General features: G+C 45.5%; 1 protein-coding gene across 1 annotated transcript; it reads right to left on the minus strand.

Annotated features, from left to right (window-relative positions):
- Positions 1 to 10,470: 10,470 nt before the first annotated feature.
- Positions 10,471 to 25,877, minus strand: LOC146788936 (uncharacterized). The gene is made up of 11 exons (XM_085630502.1): positions 25,537 to 25,877; positions 23,780 to 23,938; positions 21,025 to 22,488; positions 19,698 to 19,790; positions 19,291 to 19,395; positions 18,499 to 18,608; positions 17,634 to 17,828; positions 15,603 to 15,765; positions 14,174 to 14,339; positions 13,461 to 13,555; positions 10,471 to 12,713 (listed from the first exon to the last, which is right to left on the minus strand). The coding sequence occupies exons 2-11, from the start codon at positions 23,925 to 23,927 to the stop codon at positions 12,628 to 12,630; spliced, it is 2,625 nt and encodes an 874-aa protein (XP_085486628.1). The 5' UTR covers positions 23,928 to 23,938; positions 25,537 to 25,877; the 3' UTR covers positions 10,471 to 12,627.
- Positions 25,878 to 26,360: the final 483 nt, after the last annotated feature.

Raw genomic sequence — 26,360 nt, forward strand, 5'->3', positions numbered from 1 at the left:
ACTTCAGAGTCCACATGGTCACAACTTAACATCGATAGTCCCGCCTGGTCCCAATGTAACATCTACTGCCACATCCATTTTGGAAATATCACTGCAAGGGCCCTTAGTCTCATCACTGGACATCGCACCTGAGAAAACTGGGGGATTGGGATTAAAACCTCCAGTTGAAATCCTGAAGGTTCTCTCTTGGAATGTGGCGGGTATTGCCAATAAATTATATACAAATGACTGGGACTCACTAGTAGGCAACAGTGACATCTGCCTTTTTCAAGAGACCTGGGCCAGGGAACCGCTGTGTAGAGTAGGATATGCAGTTTTCGAAATTAAAGCCAGTTGGACTGGTAAAGGGAGGCCTTCAGGTGGTTTGGCGGTTTGGGTAGCTAGTCACATTGGGTGTAATGCGGAAAATGTACTTGCGCCTTCGCAGGACATACAGTGTGTTCTACTCAAGTGGCCCAATGCTTTAAATCTGGCAATCATTAATGTGTACTCTCGCCCAGTCAGTGCGGCTATGGAATCACCCACACTAGATGATCTCTCGTCTTTTCTGGGCCAACTTCCAAACGATTGTAAGATAGTGATGGGCGGTGATTTTAATTGTCACTTCGAACCCCTGGAAGGTCTAAAGGAAGGTGCCCTTACTGCTGAAGACGACTTTTGGGGTGTTCCGCCATGTCAATCCCCCCACCCCAAATCTTGGTCCCCTCTCGCAGTACAAATTATGTCCCTAACGCTAAACTTTGCGCTAAGGGCCTGCAATGGACGCACTCCTTCTGACATTCCCTCATTATGTACCTTCAATAGGAAGGATCATGAATCGCGGCTGGACTACATTTTTGTAGACATTGGTCTGTGGTCCAAGGTCCAGGATTTTAGAGTAATTGTAAGAACGGACAGTGACCACAACGCACTCCTACTGGATATGGTGCACCCCGCATGTGCTGTTGGATCACTCCCCGTCGAGCCCAGTGAGGACCTAGGGAATTTGGTTCTTAGTTCCAACAGACGCAGGGTAAAATGGGGTAAATTGGTAAATTCAGAAGAGAGTATAAGCAAAATTTATCAGCTAGCACTCCCTAAGCTAAAAGAATTGGATGTATTAATTAACCAGCCCAGACCCTTAGAATTTAACGAGAAGCTAGCCCAAATCCATGAAGACTTAGTGGGAGCCTTAGGTGAAGTTTTCTACCCAGTGGTACCGCCACGGAAGAAAAAGACTCGAACCCCAACCTGGTACAACTCCTCCTGTAAAAAGATCAAGACAGATCTAATAAACACAATAAAAGTAGGTTCTGACAAGGGCAAGGTCATTGAGCTCAGGCGGAAATACAGGAAAGCCATGGCATTAGCAAGATCGGAATGGGATTGGAATAGATGGCAGGACCTCTCCCTAGCATTAGAAGCGAGGGATTCGAAAAGATTTTGGTCTTTGGTAAATACTGGCACAGGAGAACCTAAAGCTGCAGTGGAGCCAAACATTGCAGCTTTTGTTTGGGAGGCCCACTTTGGCAAATTGTACCATGAAACCTCTGAATTTGCTAATGATGTGGCTTCCGATGCTTTATCCAATCCTGTAGCTGGATTGGAATTTACCCTCGGCGAGGTGGTCAGTGCAATAGAGGGTCTGGCGATGGGGAAGGCCCCGGGACTCGATAGATTGCCCGGTGACCTCTTTCGACATCCCTCAGAGATCTGGGGCCCTTACCTCCTCATTCTTTTTAATTCCATCGCGGGAGGTATGGAGATCCCCTGTACTTGGCTGGGGGCGGAGATAGTACCTATTTTTAAAAAGGGGTCTCCTCTTCTCCCAGCCAACTACAGGCCGATCAGCCTCATAGATGTTCCCCAAAAACTATTCTCTCGCCTCCTCCTGGACCACCTTTTAGACTGGATGGAGGAAAATGAAATCCTTAGCCCCCTCCAGGCTGGCTTCAGGAAAAACACGTCCACCATGGATCAGATTTTCCGCCTCATTCTCCTCTACTGGAAAACTGTGAGGATCGAGGGCGGGAGGCTGTACATGGTGTTCGTGGACCTGAGGTCAGCCTTTGACCTGGTCCCCCGCAAGAAATTATGGGAGGTCCTAAAGGAGCTGGGTGTTCCTACCCATCTATTACACGCCATAATTAGGCTTCATGACAACAACTTTGCTCAGGTTAGGTGTGGGAGGGATGGAGCGCTGTCATCTAGGTTTCCAGTCCTTAGAGGGGTAAGACAGGGTTGCGTTTTGGCACCAACCCTGTTTTGCCTCTATGTTAACAGTGTCACATCTCATCTTGACAATGTTGGGGACAATGACGCTCCCTTTTTGGCGGGCAGGAGGGTACCGGCCATCATGTTTGCGGACGATACCCTCCTGCTCTCAAAATCCCCGATGGGGATTCAACGGATTCTAGATGGATTTGGTCTTTTCTGTAGACAATATGGTCTAGAGATCAATACAGAGAAGACCAAGTTCATGATATTTAACCACTCACCCAAAACCAGACCTAACCCATCACTGAGTTCAGTAAGACTGGAGAGGGTAAAAACTTTCCAGTACTTGGGGGTAACCCTACATGAGAACCTATCTTGGGAACCCCAAATAGCAAGATGTCGGCTTAAGTTGTCCCAATTGTCTGGGGCAATTCTGAAGGTTGTAAACACTTCTACTTTTAAACCCATCAGTCCAGCAGTAGAAGTGTACAAAACCCAAGCTAAAGCAGCAGCATCTTATGGTGGTGAGCTATGGGGGTATAAAGCAGGGGCAGAACTTGTCACTGTAGAAAATAATTTCCTCAGACGTCTCCTGGCCCTTCCTCGTGGCACACCCCTGTTCCCCTTAAGATTGGATATGGGTCTTCCCTCTATAGGAGAGGATTTGGAACTAATGCCATTAAGATTTTGGCACAGGCTCTGGTCCACTGGCGAGCTTGTACACTATAGGCAAGAGCTCATCCATGTAATGAACTTGAACCAGCGTGATAGAATCCCGTGGTTGGCCTTTATAAAGAAAGAACTGTATCGGTTGAGACTCCCTGAGCTATGGGAGCTTCCTGAACAAGGCTGCCAAAGGGTCCCTCGAAAAAGACTTGTGGAGATATACAAGGAGAAAAGTCTAGCTTCTCTGGTCTCTGCATCCAACAATGGTATTCTAACTGATCGATTCCTGGACTCCAAAAATTCCTAGCATTTTGAAGGTTTTATGGACATTATTTTCCCCATTTTAGCAAGAAAATTGTTCATTCAATGGAGGTTAGGCACTTTGCCTATTAAAACTTTTACCTGCAAATGGACAAAGAGGGATGATAAAATCTGTCCAGGGTGTAGTAATCATGATGAGGAGGAAATCCATGTACTGTTCTTCTGCCCAGCTTACAACAGACCAAGGAAATATTGGCTAGCGCCACTATGCAGAAACCTGGGTATAAGGAGCCACTTGTACTCACACAGAATATTGAAAACAAGTACCCTCCCCATATAGTTTTTGCAGTTGCCAAATTCATAATGGCCATGTGGCAGATAAGGAGAAAATTACTAAAAGACTGAATATTGATGATATTAACTGTAATTCCCTCCCGTGATTAGATCCCGCATGCAAATGAATTTTTACGATTTTTATGGAATGGTCTTAATATAAGTGGATGTTTTTATGTTGAATTACATTATTTTATTGTATCTTTTATGGCCTAATAGGCAGAAAGAAAGAAAGAAAGAAAGAAAGAAAGAAAGAAAGAAAGAAAGAAAGAAAGAAAGAAAGAAAGAAAGATTTAGTTTGAATTCATGTGCCCTCATGTTACACTTGTACATTTGCTAAAGGAATTGGTGGTTGGGTATTCATGTTTTTTAGCTAGCTCAATGTGCTATTTACCTCCTACAAGTGTATTTGTGCTCAGCTGCCATAGATAGAAGTTGATAGTGTCGACAGAAGTAAAACCTGTTTCAGGTTTTCCTACTGTCGAAATGGGGGAAGGAGGCTAGCTCCTCTACAAATTAAGGGTAGGCAAATTTATGTTTTCTCTCTCTTTTTCTCGCTTTTTTTTTTAGCCTGTCTAAATTGTCTAGGAAATAACCATGAGACATTTAATTAGCTATTCAATAATACTGTTTTACAAATTGTTAACATTAATAAAATGAATAAATAAATATGCTATGTTACTGCCCATCCTGTCTGATGAAATTATGAAAGGATGAGTAGTCTAGATTGCTGTTCCCTTATTTGATCTTTAAGGGGAACTACATGTGGATAGTTCTTGTTCTTAAATTCTCAGGTGATAACACCATTATTGTTTATGTTATTCTCATGCTACATACAGTTTTGCAAGGGCATTGCTAGTCTTTTATTAGCTAGTCTGTGTAAATAAACTGACAGTCCTTGCTAGAGCTGATGTTGCATAATTTGGATCGTGAAAAGTAGAATGCAGGAAAGACGCCCATGTGATCCTTAGCAAACATTTTTGGGGAAAATATTGTTTTATAGGAGTTTGTTTGTCACAACATGTTCTGCTGGAGAAATGTATGTACCCACTATGTTGAAGTTTTTAGTTCTCTCTGTAATAAGAAGCCCTGTTAAAATTATCAGTTTTAGATTTTCCTGCTGCACCTATAACATGAGAGCATGGTCCTAAGCGTACAATATATGTGCCTTTATTAAGCAAATCATTTTAGAAGTGTCCGCAGTCCTGTACAAGTAATGCAAAGTCTATGAGTAAAAGTGTAGAACATTTCCTTTTTTCTTGAGGGTCTTCAGATGAATAATATAGGAATACACAAATGTAAGGATTTGGAGTATGTCTGTATTGTTTTTCTCTTTTTTTTAGAAGTTAGTAAATGAACACAGACTTTCTTAGCTGCTCCAAATAGTGTAATAGATCCAGGGTTTTTACTCTCAGATAGATGAAGTGGTTCTTGGGTGCCTTGCTAATATATGGGGCGCACCAGGACTAGGAAGTATTCTGAGACTGTCCTCTCTGTTGATAGATTATTTGTATGCCATGTCTAAAGACCTTTTGTTCTGGCCACCAATAGATATTTGCTGCATTACAACCATTGCCAGAGGGGCCCGGACATCAGATCCAGCCTTCGGAGTCAGCACCAGTCCAGCTTGAAGCCAAGGTGAATGTAACCAGCACAGGCATTGCTGGCAACTAGGACCTCAGTGAAGGTAGAAGGCCGTAAGCACTGGGATGTGAAGTGTGTACCCCTGACACTGTCTTGGGCGAAAGACGGGGTCACAAATCAGAAAGGAGAAATCGTGGATCAAGTTTTTGATGCCCAGCTGAGAGTCACAGGCCGAACAGAACGGCAAGGTTGTTTTTGCTTGAGGTGACCCCCTTTGAAATAAGGGTTGCTTCAGGCACTTCAGCATCACGCTCCTGAATGCTGGCTGTAAAGTCTGCACCTTTGTTTGTTGATCAAGAGATACCTGGGCACACTGGATACAATCTGTGGTCCCAACGAAAGAGCAGTGTGCCAGCAGAGCAATACAGGAGTTAGGGAAGGACTTGAGTTCAGGGTACAGGTGCTGTGCCTTTGGTGCCTGTTAGATTGAAGTGAAGAAAACTGGTGCACTGCCTGAGACACTGGACAGGATCGCTGAGGGCATTTGCCCCGGAAGGTGATTGCCCTATCCTGAAAGAAGAAACTTTTCCCTTGAAACTGGGCCGTGATTCCTGAGTTGCGGAACAACAAGAGCCTGCCTGTGAGGCTCAAAATGGACACAGGGAGAAGACTCCCCTCTGGCTGGTTGTACAGCGGCTTCAATTTCCCTAAGGACTTCTTTTTGTTAGTAATGTACCCCTTTAGTCGTCCCATTTTTTAGGAGAAGCAGCCCTTTGCAGCTCCTCGTCCTAATTCTCATGGCCCTGTGTGGTCCTCCTGGTCCCCTGGATCCAGGATTGTTTTTGTAATAATATGTCTGACTGCTTTAATATTTGCATTAGGAATAATGTATATTCTGCAAGAAAAAAGTTCATCTGAGCAGTTGACAAATGTTACTTTACCCTTTCCTTGACTATAATGATTGATACTCTAGCCCTCATAAAAAGAACACTGGAAAAGTCTATTGAAAATGTTTTTTACATAGAATTGGACTAGTTGGTTCTAGGATTTGATTTCTGCTTAGGGTTGAAAATATTTGGTAGTTCTGTTTGTGATAATAGTCATTACTCTCTCCTGCTATCTGTATGACCCAATGCTCTGTTCCCTTTGTACTCCTGCTTATACCTTATATATGCCCGCTTAACAATATTTAGAATGAGAAATGCCCACCTAGCAATGGCTTAGGCTATTGATGAATTTATGAAAATAAATGTGCAAAATATTTTCTATGTTCCTATTAGATCATAGGGATGTCTTTAGCTCATGCTAAGAGGACCATCTATTAAAGATTGCAGGAATCTGTTCTCATGAGCTGAAAGCCATTTTGTGCTTGGCATCCATTTTAGTTAGCTATGTGCTAGCCATTTGCTTTCTCCCTCTTCCAGAACCTCGCACATGCTCAGAAGGGCCTAGCTAGTAGAATGCGCCTGCTCCTAGTATAGAACTGTCAGGCTGTTCTAACTGATGTCAGCAACTCATTACTACTCCTACTTGTTGACTGTGCATTTTCTGTATGACCATCTTTGTGTGTAACTCTTCTCATGTGTACTTGTACCGCCTTCTTTTGAGCCCCTGTGTGGGTAAATAAGGCCCCTGTGCTCTGTACTCCTTAGAAGGCCTCCTACAGTAACTTGAGGGTACTGTGTGACGCAATCTCCCTCATCTGAGGTTTAATAAATGCATTGTTTTTATATTACAGGTTCTGTGTCAATCTCTTCTTTGTTGGTTTAAAAGGACCAGATGTATCAGTGAAACCCCTGAGAAGGTTTTGATTTCTTCACTACTTGCTTCTTCAGGAGTTACTTGGTCTGATACTGATGGTCTACTTGTTTCTTCAGGAGTTACCTAGTCTGATACTGTTGGACTACTTGCTTCTTCTGGAGTTGGGTGGTGTGATACTGGTGGACTACTTGCTTCTTTCAGAGTTGGGTGGTCTTCCGAAGTTGGGTAGTCTGATGCTGATGAACTACTTGCTTCTTCTGGAGTTGGATGGTCTGATACTGATGGACTACTTGCTTCTTCTGGAGTCGGGTGGTCTTCCGGAGTTACGTGGTCTGATACTGATGGACTACATGCTTCTTCCGGAGTTGAGTAGTCTGATACTGATGAACTACGTGCTGCTTCCAGAGTTGGGTGGTCTGATACTGATGGACTACTTGCTTCTTCAGGAGTTACTTGGTCTGATACTGATTGGACTACTTGCTTCTTCCCGAGTTGGGTGGTCTGATACTGATGGACTACTTGATTCTTCCAGTGTTGGGTGGTCTTCTGAAGTTGGGTGGTCTGAGAATGATGATATACTTGCTTCTTCCGAAGTTGTGTGGTCTGATACTGATGGGCTGCTGGCTTCGTCTGGAGTAGTGTGGTCTGATACTGATGGACTACTTGCTTCTGTTCTCTCCATCTTTTGGGTAAGGGATGGTGATGAGTTTCGTTCTCTTCGGAGTGGAGGTGCCTTGGGAATCCTGTTTCTACTCTTACTCATTCCTTAGTACAGATTGCTCTCAGGGCGCAGCCTCCTCAGCACTGAGTATGGTACCCCGGTTTAAAGCCTTCGCACTACTCTGAGCACTTGTGCAGCTGAGTCGTGCTCTTAAGCGCCTGCTCAGAACACTCCCATGGTTTAGTGATGAGGTCGGTGGAGGGCTGTGCATAGAGCCATGAGAAGGTAGGGACCGTTATGAGGTAATTCTCCATCTCTAAAGACATTGCCGGCTCGCCATAGTAGCAGGGTGGTTAGTCCCTTCTCCATTATGAATGTATACTAATCCATCTCTCCTTGCTCTTTTTATCCGATGTCCCCTTTGCCACCGGTCTGAGTCCCGCCTCCAGTTGTGCTTTATTGTATTTCAACTCTTTAGTCTGTTCTTTCAGGGCACTGATTCCTGGCAACTGAGTCTACCTTAAAGTTGCCGTAAAGTAGACAGTCATGAAGTCCTTCTTTTATTTCTATAGAAGATGGAAGGGAAGGGATGGAAGGGGACGAGGACAGTAAGGGAAGGAGGAAGGGGGTGAAATTAGAAGACATGGAGTAGAAGAAGAAAATGAAAGAAAGTAGCCAACGGATCAAAAACGCCAGGAAATGCAGAGAGTTTGCTGAGTAAAACAAAAGACATAACATGGCAGAAAGGGAGAATTAATGGGGGAAAAAAGAGATGAAAAGGAAGTTCAGGAAGCAAGAGTGGGGTCCTTCTGAAAATGAGGACTCGATGTGGAAATTACCCATTGGTAAAAAGGCATAAAAAACAAAGCCACAACAAGAGGTGGAGAAGCAAGGCCTATTAAAACCAAACATTGTCAGTAACATATTTGGCCACGGTAAGCTAGTGCAATGGGTATATTTTGTTCAGAAAAATAGAGAAAACGTGTTCCTGCCTAAACATGGTGACCATATGCATGAAATAAAAAAGGTACATGGAAAAATTAGTTAACCATCACATAATTTTAGTAGAAGATTGCGAGTTTTTTCAGCAAGTTTTTAGAACAGATTTACAAGTTCCACAGGAACATATTCCTGGTGGCGCAAAATTGGTACTATTGGCTTTGAATTCTAGAAACCTTAATTTAAACACTCAGTGTGACTAGAAAAGAGAAACAGGGTCAGGAAACAGAACATGCCATGGCACTGAAGTGCACTTCTTTTTAGTCGGATGCTCACACGTGATAAGATATACTCTTTGATTAAAGAATCACAGATGGAGTGTCAGGAATCCTCTGCTACAGCTGTAAGGGATGTGTCATTCTATCTGGGAGACCAGAACACAGTGATGATGTAGGAATGTGCAGAGTACCTCAGGGGTATGTGTGAGTGATTCTGGGGTATGTGTTAGTGATTCAGGGTATGTCCGAGTGCTTCAGGGTATGTCTGAGTGATTCAGGGGTATGTCTGAGTGATTCAGGAGTATGTGTGAGTGATTTAGAGGTATGTGTGAGTGATTCTGGGGTATGTGGAAGTGATTAGGGGTATGTGTGAGTGATTCAGGGGTATGACTGAGTGATTCAGGAGTATATGTGAGTGATTTAGGGGTATGTCCGAGTGATTTAGGGAATGTCCGAGTGATTCAGGGGTATGTCTGAGTGATTCAGGAGTATGTCTGAGTTTTTGATTGATGAATGTGTGACTACAAAACAGCACCATCCTGCACGAACCGCATGACCCTTGAAAGGATGCACTAGAGGAAAATCCTCTGGAAACAAAGAACCAAGCATTAGGCCTCATGAGTGTCCATGGTGTGCGTTCACAAGAAAGTGCAGGGACACTGACGAGACAGCCCTGACGAAGGCCCCAGACTGGATTAGGCTTACAGGGAGGGCCGAAATATCTTGGGTATAATTGAATAATTGTATTCAATAGAACCCACTAATTTCACGTTTTTATCCATACCCCAGGTACCCCCCTAGTAAATAAAACCTATGGGTATATCTTGAGGTATTTTTAATACATCCCTTTTCTGGGTTTCTGCTTATTCAGTTTGCTTTATCTAAGAACTCCCATTTCCAACTATAGTTGAGTCCGCCCTAGTACCATCTTACCAGGGTGTGGATAAGCGCCGATGATGAAGCATGTCACGATAAGTGAGTGAGGCGTCTACTCCAAAATCTTTGGATACCCCCTTAAGAGTAAGAACTAAGCAGAGGTAACACCTGACATCCTGATATAATAGGACACGGAATGTATATCTGAGTAATCAGTTGCTCTTGTGTGCATGAGTTTTAACAGAGGGAGAGTGCAACTGATTTCACTATCTTTCACTCTCTGTTAGTGATAACAATGAGTTAGTGGTATCTCTTAGTGATTTATGGGTAGGTGTGAGTGATTCAGGGATATGTCTGAGTGATTCAGTGGTATGTCCGAGTGATTCAGGGGTGTGGGTGAGTGCTTCAAGGGTCTGTCTGAGTGATTCAGGGGAATGTGTGAGTTATTCAGAAGTGTATTTGAGTGGTTCAGGTTAAGTGATTCAGGAGTATGTGTGAGTGATTTAGGGGCATGTCTGACTGATTCAGGGGTATGAGTGGAGTCCATTTCCTGTTCCTTTTCATTGGATCACGAAAAGTGTGAGGTGAGTCAGATAAACTTCGATATTCCAAAGCTTTAAGGGAGCCCGGGTGGTCCTTCCTGTCTCTCTTTCAGTGCCCTGGGACCCGTAGAGGTAATATTTTAGTCACCCCCCTGGGGACAAGGATGCACTTATGCTGCTATGCGTTCCCAGAGGCCTGATCCGGAGTGCCTGTGCTGTATGTAAGTGTCAGGGGTCCCAGCCTGTGGGGAGGGTTGGATTTATCCGCTTGGATTCCAATACTGCCTTCGGTCCTGAGATGCATGTTTGTTTTCATAGATAAACCTGTACTGGACATAGCATTGATGCACCGCACTCAGAAACTCAGATATTCCTGTTTTTACAGCTTTATTGACAAAACAAGGCACACAACATATGGATGAACAGTGATTTGAAAAGATATGGACAACAAAAGTATACTAAAAGACAGACATATTCACATAAATAAATATTTTAAAACAGTATCATTGCAAGTGATTCACAAGAAAAACATCTTCATGAAAACATCGAATAGTGTAAAAAGTTAAGTAAATTATTTGTTCCACTGCAGTAGCATTGCCACATTGATAGGCCCTCCGTGTACATCTTAAAGCATCTTTCTTCATCTCTGTGGGTTCTTCACATTTATAATTCACAGTACTATCTATACTCAGCGCTCCTAAGGGAGGGGGCTACACAGAGTGGGAGGACACAGTCTATCTGCCCCCCATGCCAACCTGATGCTTTCTGCTCTCCCCAATCGATCGTGTTGACAGACGGGGTACAAACCGCACCATTTTTTATTTTAAAAATCCTGTCTCCTTAAGGTAAGTGTCCCTGTGAGAGTGAAAAGGTAGGTCCAAGGACAATCAAGACACAGACACATCATAGCGGCAAAGTCCGCTCTAGAGGTGCGATCGCGCACTCAAATACAGTTCTATTATTTCTTTCCATTTGTAAGATCTAGTTCAAGAGACAGACGTTTCAATAAATATTCAAAAACTTTGAGCCAGAATATATAAAAAACATAAGGTCGCCCTCTCAAGTGGACCTCCATGGTAACCCCTCCATTCAGTGGAGTCAATACATAAGAGCTTGAGCTCAGCCTGTGTAGCCGACTCTACAAATATTGTACCCGGTGAGTCCACCAAGAGAGTCCATAGAATCAGAGTCCTTCATGTACCAAAATAAATAGAATTCATCAACGATGCCCGCATCAGATTTGAACTATAATAAATGATTATAAATAACATTATCATTATAGGATCATACATTATAAAATATTTCACATTCTGTACAAAATGTCAGAGTCTGGTACCACGCATGGATTGGGGGAGCCTTGTCCAGAAGACATCGTCAACAACACTGACGGTGATCACCCTGAGAACCAGGAGTGTTGGAAGACGCGATCCACCCATGTGAGTAGGATATGGCCTCTTTGGTGACATGCAATGGATGGACATTGGAACGGATATCTCATGCTAGCGTGCGAGGAGGCGTGTGCATGCCCCAGGCTCTAGCAGAGTTTGAAACTTGTAGGAAGAGTTCTACCACCAGTCACCACCTCTGGCCGAGAATGATTGATCCGGTGTGAGTTGAACCCAAGGTTTAACCAGTGTGTGGATTGAAGAATATGTAACTCCACAAGGCCATCAATTAATCTACTGTTGGATCGGTCTTCACCTCTGGGTACAAAAGATTTAACTGTCTACAACTTGAGCTCCAACGACAACAAGGCACCCATGGTTATTAGTCGGAGGGCACAGAACTACATGAGCATTAAGACGTTTGTATCTCAAGATAAACCACAGCCAAGTGCTTGCACCCGTGGACATACAGCGCTATGATTCCCGCAAAGGAATGAGTTGTGTCTGCTGAACCAGAATTATGAGAGAGGTCTGTGTGGGGGGTTTGTCACTTTATACATTATCAAAGGTGACTCACATAGAGACATATCCTGAGATATCAATATGCACTGTAAAGTTGAGATTTGGACAGCCAATCAAATTACTTTGAATGCAGTCTGCACCTACTGGTCAAGCTTTCAGGTGCAGCACTCACAACACCCGAATGGCATTTAAGTGAGGCAGGAGAGGTGTGTGGTGTGTGGACCGAGCACATTGATGTGTTACTAGCTTTGCAGACCATAAGGACTGGGATTCAAGTCAATAAATCAGATGTGTGACAATAAATATTGTTATTAGCTAGTTCTGCAGTATTGACCTGGTGAAAGCTAAGTACAGGTAAAGGTATTTACAAAAATAGACTTTTTTCCAAATGTTTTCAGAAATTCCAAACGCTGTTACGCAGGTACTAGAAATCCTTTTCCACAAGGGCGTATTATATGGAGACAATATCCCTTTAAATGACAGCCAGGCAATAAGGTTCAGATATGGTTATTTCAAAACTGGAAAACGTAAAATGACATTGGCTTAGGTTGAGAATAGATTCTGCAGGTGTGGTTATTTGGAAACGACTGGCTTATCGAGGTTCAATGCACGTCCACTCATCCTCATGCCAGTGCATTCTTCACCCGCTCAAATGTCTGCATGACGCGGGCAGTGGGCACGCAGCCCTCCCTAACGATGGTCAGGATGCCTGTGGAGAAAGAAGTACAATGTCAGCAGATAAAGACCACAAACCGCCCACCAATGGAGATAAGTGACCTGTTTGGGAAAGGGTGGATATCACCCTCGAAGGATGTGAAAGGTCACTCAATCAACAGCCCTATCTTCTTCCTTCTTGCAGAGAAGAGAAGATCCTTTTTATGTTGAGAGGTGGGATCATAACTAGATCTGTGCAAAACTGAAATGACTCTGGCAAAATATGTGCAATTTTGCATAACTACTGAGACACTGGTTCATGCACAAAATATCTTGTCAGAGACAGTTTCTGCTAGAACCAGTCTCCTGCCAATACCTCACATTTAGTTTCACAGGAAGAGTTTCATGAGATACTGGCAAAGCCCATTTCACCCAATGCAGATAATTTTGCATAATTTTCATGAAATTTTGCAAAAGAAATTACATGATTTTGCACACTCCTATTCAAAAGAAGGATGTGGTAAATTCTCATGCTGCATGCATTCTCCACAAAGGCTGAAAAGCACCATTTGGAGCTGGAAAATACACATTTCAGTAACCCATTAATGCTGAAGACCTTGAATCTTATTGCTGAAGACAGCATATCTCTCTTGAGTCCCTCATTCTTTCATTCTTGTTTTTGATTAAAACTCTCTTTGCAGAGGGACAGAGGCCTGTCACCAGCTTAGAAATCACAGTCTGGTCAAATTAGAGTCCGGGGGAACAGTAATGGGATAGAATTAAGCACCAGCACTAGACTCACCTTCGTCTATCTTCAGGCAGTTCACCACGGTGGAGCCCACCAACTCGTTGGAGTCCCCATCGCACAGCACTCCCTCCAACTTGTGACTCAAACGCCTGTTGCAAAGATGGAGAGAAACACAGACCTCTGTATGAGCTCTTGTAATAGGAACTGACATAGGGCTAGAAAACAACATCTACCTGCTCTGATCATCAACATGATGAGGACAGCCTACAATGAGCCCAACAAATGTAACTGCACCCAAATGCATTAAAAGTGGATTACAATCAGGGTAATTTAGACAATGAAAGCCATGTGTGAGTAAACATTAGCCGGTGGCCCTGCACAAACTCCAATCCACCAGGGTGGACTGGTCTATTCCTTGAACAGAGAAATATAATAAATATTCAGAGGATGTCTATCATTAGATGGGGAGTATTAAAGAACTTTTTACAATTTCATTACCCAGTTATCTAGGAATACATGCGCTCTACAATACAGATGTGCTTCAACTCTGCAGTTTATTACAAACTAGATTACAAATCGGTTCATATCAGATAAAGTTTACCCTCTGCTCTGTTATTCACATGTCAGTCAGTAGACTAATCCATTCTCATTATATCCATTCCCTACCCAACTCCTCCATGGCTCTAACCTCATCTCCCAGCAAACAACCAACCTACAGCCTATCCCACACTCTGCTTTCAGCACATCTGTCTTGAACCGATACTTACGAGGTAACCATGTCATGGTGGGTGCTGTCACTCTCCCCGCTTGGGTTGGCTGAGGTGATTGCCAGGGGGCCAGTCATGTTCGTAAGGTGTGCACAGATACTATGGTCTGGCACTCGGATCATAATGGAGTCCTTGGTGCCCACAATGTCATATGCCAGTCCGACCCCTGAAAAGAGAGAAAAGAAAAGCATCTTTTAGCAGCAGTTCAGACTCAAGTGAATGAGTGGTCAGTGGTTGACTAACTATATTTATATAGAGCACTCCGTACAGAGCTCGCCTCTAGGCTCTGGTGAGAGTGGATCATAGAGCTGGATTGGTCATGATCAAGACTTTTATCAGCGAGCTGAGGTGTGGGCCTGAGAAGCCATGTGGGTGTCTGAGCCGTGGTCTACAGATCAGACTAGACAAGGGTCGGGAGACACCATGGACCACTGAGCAAGGAATACAAGAGCAGGATGAGATGAGGAGGTGTACGCTAGTCTTCATGGATAGATTGGTCATGGTATGTGGAAGTAGGAGCCAGGTGAAATGAGGGTCTCTTGCCAAACATCAGGGGGTTTATGGGCTGTGGTTTAAGGATGCAGGAGTTCAGTGAGGCAAGGGTTTATCAATAACATGAGCGTTTATGGACCATGACCTGGAAATGCAAGCGCCAGGTGAAATGATGTGCTGTAGAAACCTTGGGGGTGCACTACAATAGGGTCCAGCAATGCATGGGCTAGGTTGAAATGAGAACCCATAATGGCCATGGAGCGGGTGGATGAAACCGAGATTAAGATTATAGGAGGAAGAGGATATGAATATGTCCCATTAGAGTGGGGTGTATTACCATTGATGTAAGGAGGCAGGAGCTAAGAGAGAAGAGCTACTGTGGACAATTTGAGGGTTTTCAGAATGTGGACACGCTTTTGGTGTGCTAAGTGAGATGAGGGTCTGGGAAATCCACTTGATTGTATGCACCATATTCTATGGATTCAGGAGCCAGCTGAGATGAAGATATGTACACAAGAAGGGGTGCATTAGACTACGGTTTAGTGACTCTGGCAATGGGGGAAGAGCACATAAAGTGATGGATGTAATGCCTGTGAGGTAAGGAGTTCCCAAGAGCATTGTGCTTCAAGAAACATGAGCTAGGTATGCTACAGTCATATCATAGGAGTCTTTGTGTGGGAGCTTGAACCATGGTTTACAAACAGGGTTAAGTGAGGAGAGGGTCTCTAGACACCATGATGGTGTATGACACTGGTGAACGCATAACTGCATGAGATCAATAGTTGGGATAGCAAAGCACATCGTGTATGGAAATGGAGCAGTAATTGGTCCTGAAATATGCACCATCCATGCATGACTCCACCCCTAAGCTGCAAGTTGCTAGAGTAGGAAATCCATACAGAGCTTCCTCTAAGAAGATGGCAGAGATGATACTCACCCAATCTCTTGAGCCACTCTCCTTTCTGAACAATGCAGCTGATGCCCCCAGGGTAGACATTCTCCATGAATTCCCACAGGAGAGGGCTAAATGGGGGCTTCACATTCCGCAGCTGGCCGAGGTGGGAGATGCAGATACAGATGGGCTTCTCCAAGGGTCGGTCCTAAAGCAGACAAGAGATAAACAGAGGGGGTGTTCAGGCAGATCAGCATGAGAAGAGGGACCGCTCCACTCCCGAAGCATCATAGCACATGACCTGGGAAGGGATCCTGCGGCAACTGTGACTCTCGATCAATAGTAAAAACTTCTTCTGAAATGCTACAGTCCCTGGTTTGTAAATGGTACACAGAGTAGTGTCTAGCCAAGAAATAGCTCATTCAAACAAGTTAAGGAGGGGACTAAAATCTAAAAGAATCAAACACTAGAGTTAAAGTGCATTCACAGTACCCTTAGCTGAACCATTGAGAATTAGTGTGTGGTTTATATTGATTTAAGTGTCTCTAGATGCTGATGATCATAACAGATCACCGGAAGACTAGATGCTGATGTGCATAAGAGATCACTGGATGCCGATTACCACAAGAGGTCACTGGAGGGGACATCATCTAGAATATGACATGAACTGGTGAAGTTTTAGACCTTGTATGGAAAAGTAAGGGGCCTCTTTGTTTGTTTGTCAAATTGAATCTTGGTTTTTTCAATCATTGAAGAGGGTTGTTCTTTCCTGATCCTTGAGTAGACACTTGTTGACAACATAACTGGGACAAGTCAAGTAATACTTTGCCCACTTTTCCACTGACAACCACAAAAGTGATTTTTGAGTGGACGATTGAGGCTGTTTGTGAGACCTGAAATCAATAGCAGGGCCTTCGCAATCTGAGCTTTTTGCTGATATTTTAGATCTTTATTTAGCTGTTCTCAGCTTTCGTGTTAAAGTATCTGTAGAGCATATAACTACCTGACCAGCCCATCACTAAAGTCAACATTAAACCTGGGTGCTACTCCTCCCAGCTCCCTGGTCTTGGCGAGGATGATGTCCTCTTTAGTCACACATTTGTCTAGCGACTAAGAGACCGTGCGGTCTTTTCAGGTTTGGAAGCACATTGGCCTTTTGATGAATGTGTGTCTAAAGAGGACACTGTCCCCTTCCAGACCGAGGAGCTGGGATCCCTTAAACTAGGGTGTAATGTACCTATATCCAAGTAGGATTCACCTGGGATTTTGGTTTCACCAAGTTTTACGTTTGGCATATAGGCCAATCCAATGGGGATCCTTCGCCCTGGAGAATGCCCAAGACCTATATAGACTAACTATAGGGGCAGAAACATGTTGACTTAGGGAGATGATTTGAGCCATTGCTCTCACTTACCATCTCAATTATGTTTTTAGATATACCTGAGGTCCCCAATATTAAAAGTGATATACTGGGGTATTCCAGTGTATTTTTGACCAATCTGGATGCCGACATCTGTCCACTATATCTTTATCTACGAATTCCCTCTTTCGTTTGAATCCACCAGGAGTTCGAGTCCGCCCTGGTGGCACTACTCCACCAGGGTGGAGAGAGGTTCGCGGTGATGAAGCATGACACAAACTGTGTATGAGGCTTCCTCTGCCACAAGATTAGTCTTCCCACATGATCTGACAGAATTCCTGTGACGTCCAAATAAGGCTCAGACTTGAATTCGCAAATAGGAGAACAAATCCTCCTTTAACTTGAGCTACCATACCTTTTTGTGTTGTAGTGTTTAGTTTAGGAAGGACGTATGCTGGTCTTATCTCCCCTTCTCTATTTACATGTTAATGTGAATGAGAAGTTTCTCTGGAAAAATGAGGCTTGATGATATCCTGGCCATGCGTGCGTTTAGATGCAACAAAGGGTGAAACAAAACAAGGCCAACAAAGAGAGCACCAAGCTACTCACTTGGTTTGACAAAAAGTGTTCATCAACATAGCAATGACAAAGTCAGTAGGCTTCACATTTGTACAGTTTATGGTAACAACACTCTGTGTGCTGTGACGCATGCCTACCTTGATGGTGTAAATCTTCTGGATGGCCTGTGGGTGTTTGCAGGAGGCTGCCAAGGCATACACTGTGTCAGTGGGGACCCCACACACTCCACCATCATCAAGCAGGGCGGCGATGGTCCTGAGACTGCTGGTGCGGCGGGAATCAGGACATACGCAGGAGCTGGACACTTCGACTTTCTCCTTGGGTTTCATTTCCTAAAAGGATGCAGAGCAGAGACAGACTGAAGCAGCGTCTTCCACAGCTCCCAATGCAAGATAACATACACATCCCTGGAGTACTGCCCTTTGGGTGGGCTCTGTCAGGTGCACTATTCCTGGATTGGCTCTGTGAGGTACAAAAAGTGGGGAGGGCAGCATCCCTGGGTGGACTCTGTCAGGTACAGACAGTAGGGTAGGGCACTGTCCCTGCTGGGCTCTGTCAGGTACAGACAGTGGGGGAGGGCACCGTCCCTGGGTGGGCTCTATCAGGTACAGACAGTGTGGGCGGGCACCACCTCTGGGTGGGCTCTCTCAGGTATAGACAGTGGGGCAGGGCAGCATCGCTGGGTGGGCTCTCTCAGGTACAGACAGTGGGGCAGGCAGCATCACTGGGTGGGCTCTCTCAGGTACAGAAAGTGGGTAGGTCATCATCCCTGGGTGAGCTCTGCCAGGTATGGATAGTGGGGTAGGGCACCGTCCTTAGATGGGCTATGTCAGGTAGAATGAGGGATCACACACTGCCCCTCAGGTGGGCTTAGTTAGGTACAGAGAGTAGAGCGGGGCACTGCCCTTTGGTGGGCATTCTGAGGGATATAGAGGGGCTGGGGTACATCCTTGAGTGGAGGGGACTCTATCATGGCAGCTATCATGCTCAGCCTCACTTTACCTTGACTAGAGGCGGTCCCATGGGAATAAGGTCCTTGTTGAAGAGGCAGTTTCCGAGAGATGCTGCTGCCCCGTAGACGCAGATGGAGCTGAAGATGGCCAACACTGCAACTGGAGGAACAAAGAGAGAAAACATCAGGCAAACTCAACCGAGACTCACAGCAGAGCAAAGTCTAGAATCCAAAAACATATACCATGAGCATGAACATCACTGTAAGCCACAAGTACATCACTGTAAGCCACAAGTACGTCACTTTAAGCCATGAGTACATCACTGTGGGCCATGAATGCAGAAGAGCTTGAAGGCCTGAGTTGATACACAAGCAGGCAATGCCTACATTCAGCTGGACATGTCATAAGACATTTAGAGTAGCAGCTCTGTCCTATATGGCCACATGGCCTCATCCTGATTCACCATTCATTTGCTAAATGCTCATAGTACTGAGGCAGCTTTTGCCACATCTGAGATGCTCCTGACAGTGCATCTCACGATTGGCACTTCAGAGGCAATCATCTGAAAGTGAACCTCCTTTTTTTCCTTCCATCCAGTTTATATTCTGGAGGGAGCCATTACTGATGCAAGCATGAAGGGAATTCTAATGCAGTCGCTTGCTTTGTTTATAATGACTTTTCTAAGTTTCCAGTTCTGCAGAAACACACAAGAGTCTTGATAATTGAAGTTGGCCTTGGTGATGGACTAGATACTCAATTGAACCCCAGAGCTGCCTCTAACCATGGCCAACGAGAGCAACCCGAAGCCCTGGGCATCTCCATTCCTTCATTGACCACTTACTCTCGAGCGGCAGCGGCAGTCGTTCCAAGGTGAAGAGCAGGAAGCAGGTGACGGCGGCTTCCATCAGCAGGGCCAGCAGGAAGAAGACCACGTTGGCGTAGGCGACTATGGAATGAGAAGAAGTAGAGGGCTTTAGGGACCAGAAGCAACAGACATCAGAGGCTGGCTGGTGCTGCAGTGACCTTCTTCCCTCATTAAAGGGGGGTTCACCACAAGTGATGAGCATGGACCACAGAGGGTTATAGGTGGACAGCTGGAATGTGGCTTGTACTATTCTATGGATCCATTCAATCGTACGGATCAGTCTAAACTCACTAAAGTTGGACGAACATCCATCTCCTGGGGCTGCTGGTCCTTCAGCGTGCACTGAGGAGATGGACCGTCAACAACCGCTTGATTAGACTTACCCAAAACCATGAGGAAGGCGTTGACGATGAGGAAGGCAACGGCACCAAGGGCGAATTCACCATGACTGGCAATGTCGATATTCAACAAGGGACCTGGGAGGGGGAAAGACAGAGAACAGGGCGTTAACTCACAGTCAAGAGCACGTGAATTGGGGCATGTCATCATCTTCCTTCAAAACCAGACTTATGTATGACTTTAACCAATATGAGGCACTTCACAGTACTTATGCATTTAACATCTTATATTTCACGTCACGGTTTTAGATCTTTTAGTTATTTCTCTTGCTACAGTAGAGCACATTGTGCCACATACATGCATTTATTGCTGTGCTGCAGTAATATTTCTCAGCACCTTGTAGAGGCTTGAATTATTTGATGATTTAATAAACATACCCCTATTAATATGTCTAGTGCCTTCCACTTTCTAGTAAGCATATATTGAGCAATATGCTATCAAAGGCATATTTTGTCTTCGTCTGATGAAAACTCTGAGATACTATTGGCTCTCTTGGTGTGCTCACTAAGGGCCATATGTAGGAAGCCAAATACCGGTCGGTAACGGCCGATTTTCGGTAAATATCCCGTTACCGACCAGTATTTAGGCTCTTGGTATGTAGGGGGCATATTTCAGGATTCGGTAATTTACCGAATCGGTAATTTTACCGATTCGGTAAATACCGAATCCTGAAATGATATGTAGGGGGAGTGTGTCGTGGGTGTGGGGATTCGTTATTTACCACCAACTAAAAGTTGATGGTAAATGACGAATACCTGTAAAAAAGCATTTTTTTCCATTTGAAGTGTGCAATGTGGCAGACATACATGCCCTTAGGGCATGTATGTGCGCCACATGTGCACACATGGATGAATAAGGGGTGCAACAGGGTGTCAATGTGACACCCTGCCACCCATGATGATGCCTCCCCCATTACCGATTCGGTATTTACCGATTCGGTAATGGCAACTGGCTTCCTATTCATTCCTATGGGCCTCCAGGCCCATAGGAATGAATGGGAAGCCAGTTGCCATTACCGAATCGGTAAATACCGATTCTAAAATACCGACATATACCGAATCGGTAATTATTTACCTACATTACATTTACCGATTCATAAATACCAAATCGGTAAAATTCGGTGTTTAAGAATCGGTAAATGTAATTTACCTACATATGGCCCTAAGAGTGTAACTATGGGGCCTGCCTGCATCTCTATGATTTTAATAAAATGACAACCATGTCCTCAAGGGCCCTAAAACAGGCAAGGTCGGGAACTTTGTTTGTACATACATGTTTATGCGTGCATTAGAACAACAAAGAAATATTTACCTGCGAACCGTAGCCAGGTCCAGGTGGCCCACACCACAGCATAGCAGAAGGGCAGGACCGCCCCAAATCGTCGACCTCTCTGGACCACAATCCTGGAGACGTACAACTGGAAGAGAGCACCTGGGATCAGCACCCAAGGGATGGAGAGGTGGGCTCTGGTGGGGTCACTGAGGCTGCCCTGGATGGCAGACAAGGAGGCCAATCCGTTGCAGATGAAGAACAGAGCATCAGGGAGCTGGCTGCCGGTGCTGTGGTCTTCAAGGTCACCGTCTTTAGATCTGCCGGTCACACGCCTCAGACACAGAAGCAATGTCTGAAATGTCGCTGATGACATCACTTGGTTGCCAAGAGGGATCAGAGCTTTATCCGCTATAGAGTTAATGAGGCTGGCGAAGGAGGCATAGAGGGAGATAGCTGTGTAGAGGCTGCAGGCCACCGCGAAGAAGACACGGGAGCCAAGGAGGGGGATCTGTTGGATGGTGGAGACAGTGAGGAGGAGGAAGCCGGCATTCTGAAGCACCTCCAGAAGGTCCCTATTGAAGGACATGACACAGAGGATGCAAGCGGTGACCAGGAAGAACCAGCTCCCCACCATGCCCACTCGGCTCCCACCCACATCGTCTGTCGAGAGGAAAACGGTCAGGGTGAACTCTTCCCAGGATATCACCAGCCAGAACAGGCTGTGGAGGCCAAACTTGGTGGTGTGGTAGACGTCATCACGCAGATAACTGTAGTAGCTCGCGCAGAGCTGGGAGAAGGCACTGATGCTGACCCATATGGCACCAATGTAGAAGGTCTTCATGTACCCAGAGCCGTAAAAGGCAAAGATGAAAGCGGCCACAGTGTCCGCGATGTTTCCCAGCGCCATGGGCTCTGCGTACTTGGAATTCTTCTTCTTCTCCTCCCCGATGCTGCTGGAAGTCTTGCTGTTGGCGGTGCCTAGAAGTAAGACGCTGAACAGCGAATTGCCGAAGCCAGGGAGGACATACCTCTGTGTTAGACCCTTCAGGAGCAGAGCAGTGGCTCCATAGAACCCTAGCAGCACAATGAGAAGCTCAAAGACCCCAGACACAACTAGCGCCCACTGTCCGAAGAGCCCAACGGCCTCGAAGACCAATGTGATGGTGATGGCACCGAAGACGAAGGGCATGATGTAGTTGACAGTGGCCGAGCAGAAGGAGAGGATGAAGGCGATGACTGTATATGCCACCAGCCCAGCCACTGCACTCTCGGTGACTGGGAGAGGAGAGGCGGCCATGATGGATTGGTCAATGGAATGGTTTGCATTCTGTGTGCTGTTGACGATGGAGGGGTAGGCTCCTAGAACGATGCGGGTGGCCCCGTAGCTGCTCCAGAGGGCGGCGAAGGACACAAAGGCAGTGCTCCCCAGGTGATCATACTTCCGGAAGCAGAGAAAGCCTGCAACGAGTTGCGTAAGTCCTCCAATCAGGATCAGATGAACTCCTGCAAAGCAGAAATCGAAAGGTAATGAGAACAATTTACATTTGCGGTAACGGGGCCTGTGTGTGTGTGTGTGTGTGTGTGCGTGTGCGTGCGTGTGTGCGTGCGCGTGCGTGTGTGTGTGTGTGTGTGTGTGTGTGTCTGCCTGATGCTGTGCCTCTCCGTCACGGTGTAGTGTGTGTTTTTGCAAGACTTTTTGCATTACTGTCTATGTCTCTGTATTAATTTGTGTTTGTGCATCAGTGTGCACAGTGTGTCCGTATATGTGTCTGTTTATCTCTCTGTGTTTGTCTCTGTATTAGTCTGAGGTTCTATGTGTGTGTGTGTGTGTGTGTGTGTGTGTTTGTGTTTGGATCTGTGTGTGTGTGCGTTGTGTGTGTGTATGGGTGTGTGTGTTTGTGTGTATTTGGATCTTTGTGTCTACATAGGTGAAGATGTTTCTGTGCACACAAATGCCCTTAAACCTCACAACCATTGATAACATACACAGTACCCTTTTTAATTATTTGACTGCTTACTTATAGTTTTTTTAAGCGTGGACAAAGCAACCTTGCGTAAGAAGGCGCAGCAGGGAAAATAGCGACACAAACATTTACCAGAGAACTTACACCAGAGGACCGGATAGATCACGCCCTGATTTTAAAACAATGCAGCAAACTCTAATCCCATCAGTGCCAAACCCAATGAGAGAGGATCCGAACCAGGCTTTTAGATGTCTCTTTGAAAGAGAGAGACCTGTGGTGGCCTCAAGACTGGGGGAAGAGGGATCCAACCCAAGACAGCAGCAACTGAAGGTTCAAGGATGAGAACCCCAGGGACCTCCAGTCCTGGCTGCTCTTCACCCCTCAGCACTGTGCTGCCACCACAGATCCAGATCATTGCAGCCAATCAGGGTGAAGTCCCAGCATCCACTGCCAGGTGGGCCTGACAAATGCTCATGACCACTCCAGGAGCTTGAAGATGCGGCCAATGTAGGTCTTTCAAGCGCCCCTAGGACTCTGACAGCTGCAAGAAGGACAGTCGAAAAGGAAGCTGTGGGTTCAGACAACCAACCAGGACTGAGCTTCCAGAGTCAACCCCGGAAACAGCCTCAACTTGAACGAACCAAAGTAAGAAGACCAGAGGCGACGCCCAGGGTCTGGAGACATTACGGCGAGCTGCTTCTTATTACCACCCCCATCCCCTATGCTCATCTCCCAGGATGCTCGCTTTCCCTCAGGTGCTCACTTTCACCTCCAGGGTCTTGCAGTCCTTACCCAGCCCTCCCTGTTACTACAGCCAGCCCCATGCTCACCTGCAAGGATGTTCTCCACCCCTTCAGCGTTCACCTTGGTGTGGAACGAAGCGAAGTTCTGTAGGGCCACCAGGAAAGCGCTGATGACGTTGGCGAGGAAGCCCATGACGGAGGGTTCACTGTAGTACACAGAGGCGAAGCCTTCCATGGTGAGGGCACCTAGTGGACCAAGAAACAAAGATACAGTGAGAAATGGTGGAAGGTGAATTGGGGCAGGAAGTGAGGCAATGAAAGACGAGGGCAGGAGGCGGGATGGCCACAGAAAAAAGGTGAGAGTAGGAATGGGCAGGAAGTGAGATCACTACCATGCTGGAAGTGAGGTGTGGAGGAAAGCTGGGGTAAGATCTGAAGGTGAAGTGAGAGTGGATCAGGAACTAAGATGGAGAAAGGACAAGAAGGTAGACCTGTAAAGGGCCTACATTAAGTTTGGTGTAGGGATAGATTGGCGGGTGTGATTAGAAAAGGATGTGAGGAAAGAGCTGGAGGTAGATCTGGATAATACTGAGTGGTGAGATAGTGTAGAGACAGGAGATGTGCCAAGGAAAAGGCAGGGGTGAGATGGGTGAAGGACTGGATGTCAGATGAGGGAAAGGCCCAAGGTAAGATGGACCCTACGCAAGGCCTCCCGTGTCTATGCTGGATGACAAGATGCTGACCCTGGGAAAGAAAAGCAGTGAAGAGGAGGATTTTGAATCTCTGGGTCTGGTTGGACGTTTAGAGTCAACTGACAGGAGCAACAGCCAGATATTGGAAGGCTTCATAAGTAAGTATAGCACATATTTATTTTAGTAAAATAGAAAGGTCTTAGCTAACACAGACCGAAATTGCAAGGAGATAAGACAATACTGTATGTAAAGTACTTATTGTAATTAGTAATGATGTCTTTGGTTCTCTTCCTTTTGCACATTTGGTAAAGAACCGCTGGATTAATCGACTGCTTGTCACCTATGGTGCACAATTTTAAATCCACTCAGTCTTTCATCCTTCTGAGGTGGATAAAATTAGTGTCATTGAGTTTGGTAACAATATAGAGAAGACAGGGCCATCAACTGTACTTCACCAGAGTATTATAAGTCCCGGAGGAGGTTTGTGCTATAAAAAAAAGAGAAGACCACAGGAAGAGTGCTTGAATTGGGGCAGAATGTGTAGTAAATTGGAGTAGGTCATTCTAAATTGTGCTTGCGTGAAAAGAGGTAGGTCTTATCACCGTCATTCACGCCACCTCTTCTGCAGGTCCACGTGTGTGTATATCCGCATTTCTCTGCATATTTAGGGCCTAATTCCAATGCGGTTATAGGAAGGCATTTGCTCCATCTGAATCGGATCGGGAACGTGTTTTTCCGAGTGCAGTGTGCAGAAAAGGGACATACATCACCTCCGTAGAGAGAGAATTCAACAATAATTTCAAATGAGAATTAGACTGAATTATAATGTTAAAAACTGGGCAGGCAGCGCCACCATGTAGTGAACTGTCATCATCGTAATAAGTGCCGGTGCTTCATAATAAGTACTGGAAGCAAACACCGGCAAACACCGACACAAATTAAGCACTTAGGTCCATGAAGGAAGTTATTACAAAGCAGGTACAAAGTAGGAACAGAAAGATAGTACATAATTATTACAATTATTTTAAAAATAGTAAATAATGAATATTACAATAGTGAATGTCGATTTGTTAATTGAGAAATAATTATTTAATTGAATATATATATACATAATATGGAAATATATTTTTTACTGTAAATTAATGTACATACCTTCTGGCAGGACGATGCAGGGACACCAGATGTTCACCCCAAAACTGGGCCACCAGCTCTCGGTGCCTGTGCGGTCTCTGGAGTATGCGGCCTGGGGGAGTGGGGGGGGGTCCTATGGCCCTGCTGCCTCCGGTGGCGGCTCGGATGTCGGCAGTGTCCTATGTCCCTGTCGTGTCCCTTTCGTCTTAAGGACACTTATGCGGACTCTGTCTCTGCTGTGCCCCTGTCGTCTCCTGTAGATGTTCGAATGTCTGGGCTGTGCACCCTATTCTGCTGTCTCTGTCGGGAGCTTACCTTAGGTCTGTACCAGCAGACAGCAGGTGTCCCTCTTCCTCACCCTGTGCTCTTGGGCAGCTTTTATACACAATGTAAAGACGCGGAGTCACGTGCCTAGAAGGTGAGCTGGGAATTACCGGATCTCCTCACTCCTCTGTCAGGCCATCCTGCCCTCCTTCCGCCCAGCAGCACCCCACGCCCTGTCCCACGCGATTGGCACCCGGGCTCGAGCCTATTTTTAGCATCTCAAAGGCAGAGAAAATAGAGCTTTCTTCCTCCTCAGATAGGAGCGCTTCCGAGGGTGGCACCTGTCGCCCATCACACCGCATCCCAGTGTCTGCAGTGACGTCAGCACTGCCAGTGCAGACTTTCATTGGTTTATGGTGACATAAATGAGCACAAACACTTGGGAAACGGAGGTCAGAGGTCAGCTCTACACAGGGGTGATTTAAAATGCAAGTTTACCATTGTCTCCTGGGATGTTTGCTCAAGGTGAGGATTAGGCAATGTTCACATTCCCTTGCAACTTCCCACCTAATAAACAAGCA

Source organism: Triturus cristatus, chromosome 10, assembly GCF_964204655.1.
Source record: "Triturus cristatus chromosome 10, aTriCri1.1, whole genome shotgun sequence".
Taxonomy (NCBI): domain Eukaryota; kingdom Metazoa; phylum Chordata; class Amphibia; order Caudata; family Salamandridae; genus Triturus; species Triturus cristatus.

Excerpts from the sequence above, each read along its gene's own strand:
- LOC146788936 (XM_085630502.1), bottom strand. The coding sequence starts at position 23,927 with ATGGAAGGCTTCGCCTCTGTGTACTACAGTGAACCCTCCGTCATGGGC. Across the intron at positions 14,340-15,602 it reads AGAGTGGCTCAAGAGATTGG|GGGTCGGACTGGCATATGAC; the intron begins GTGAGTATCATC and ends CTCTCTTTTCAG. Across the intron at positions 13,556-14,173 it reads CACCATGACATGGTTACCTC|GCGTTTGAGTCACAAGTTGG; the intron begins GTAAGTATCGGT and ends TCTTTGCAACAG.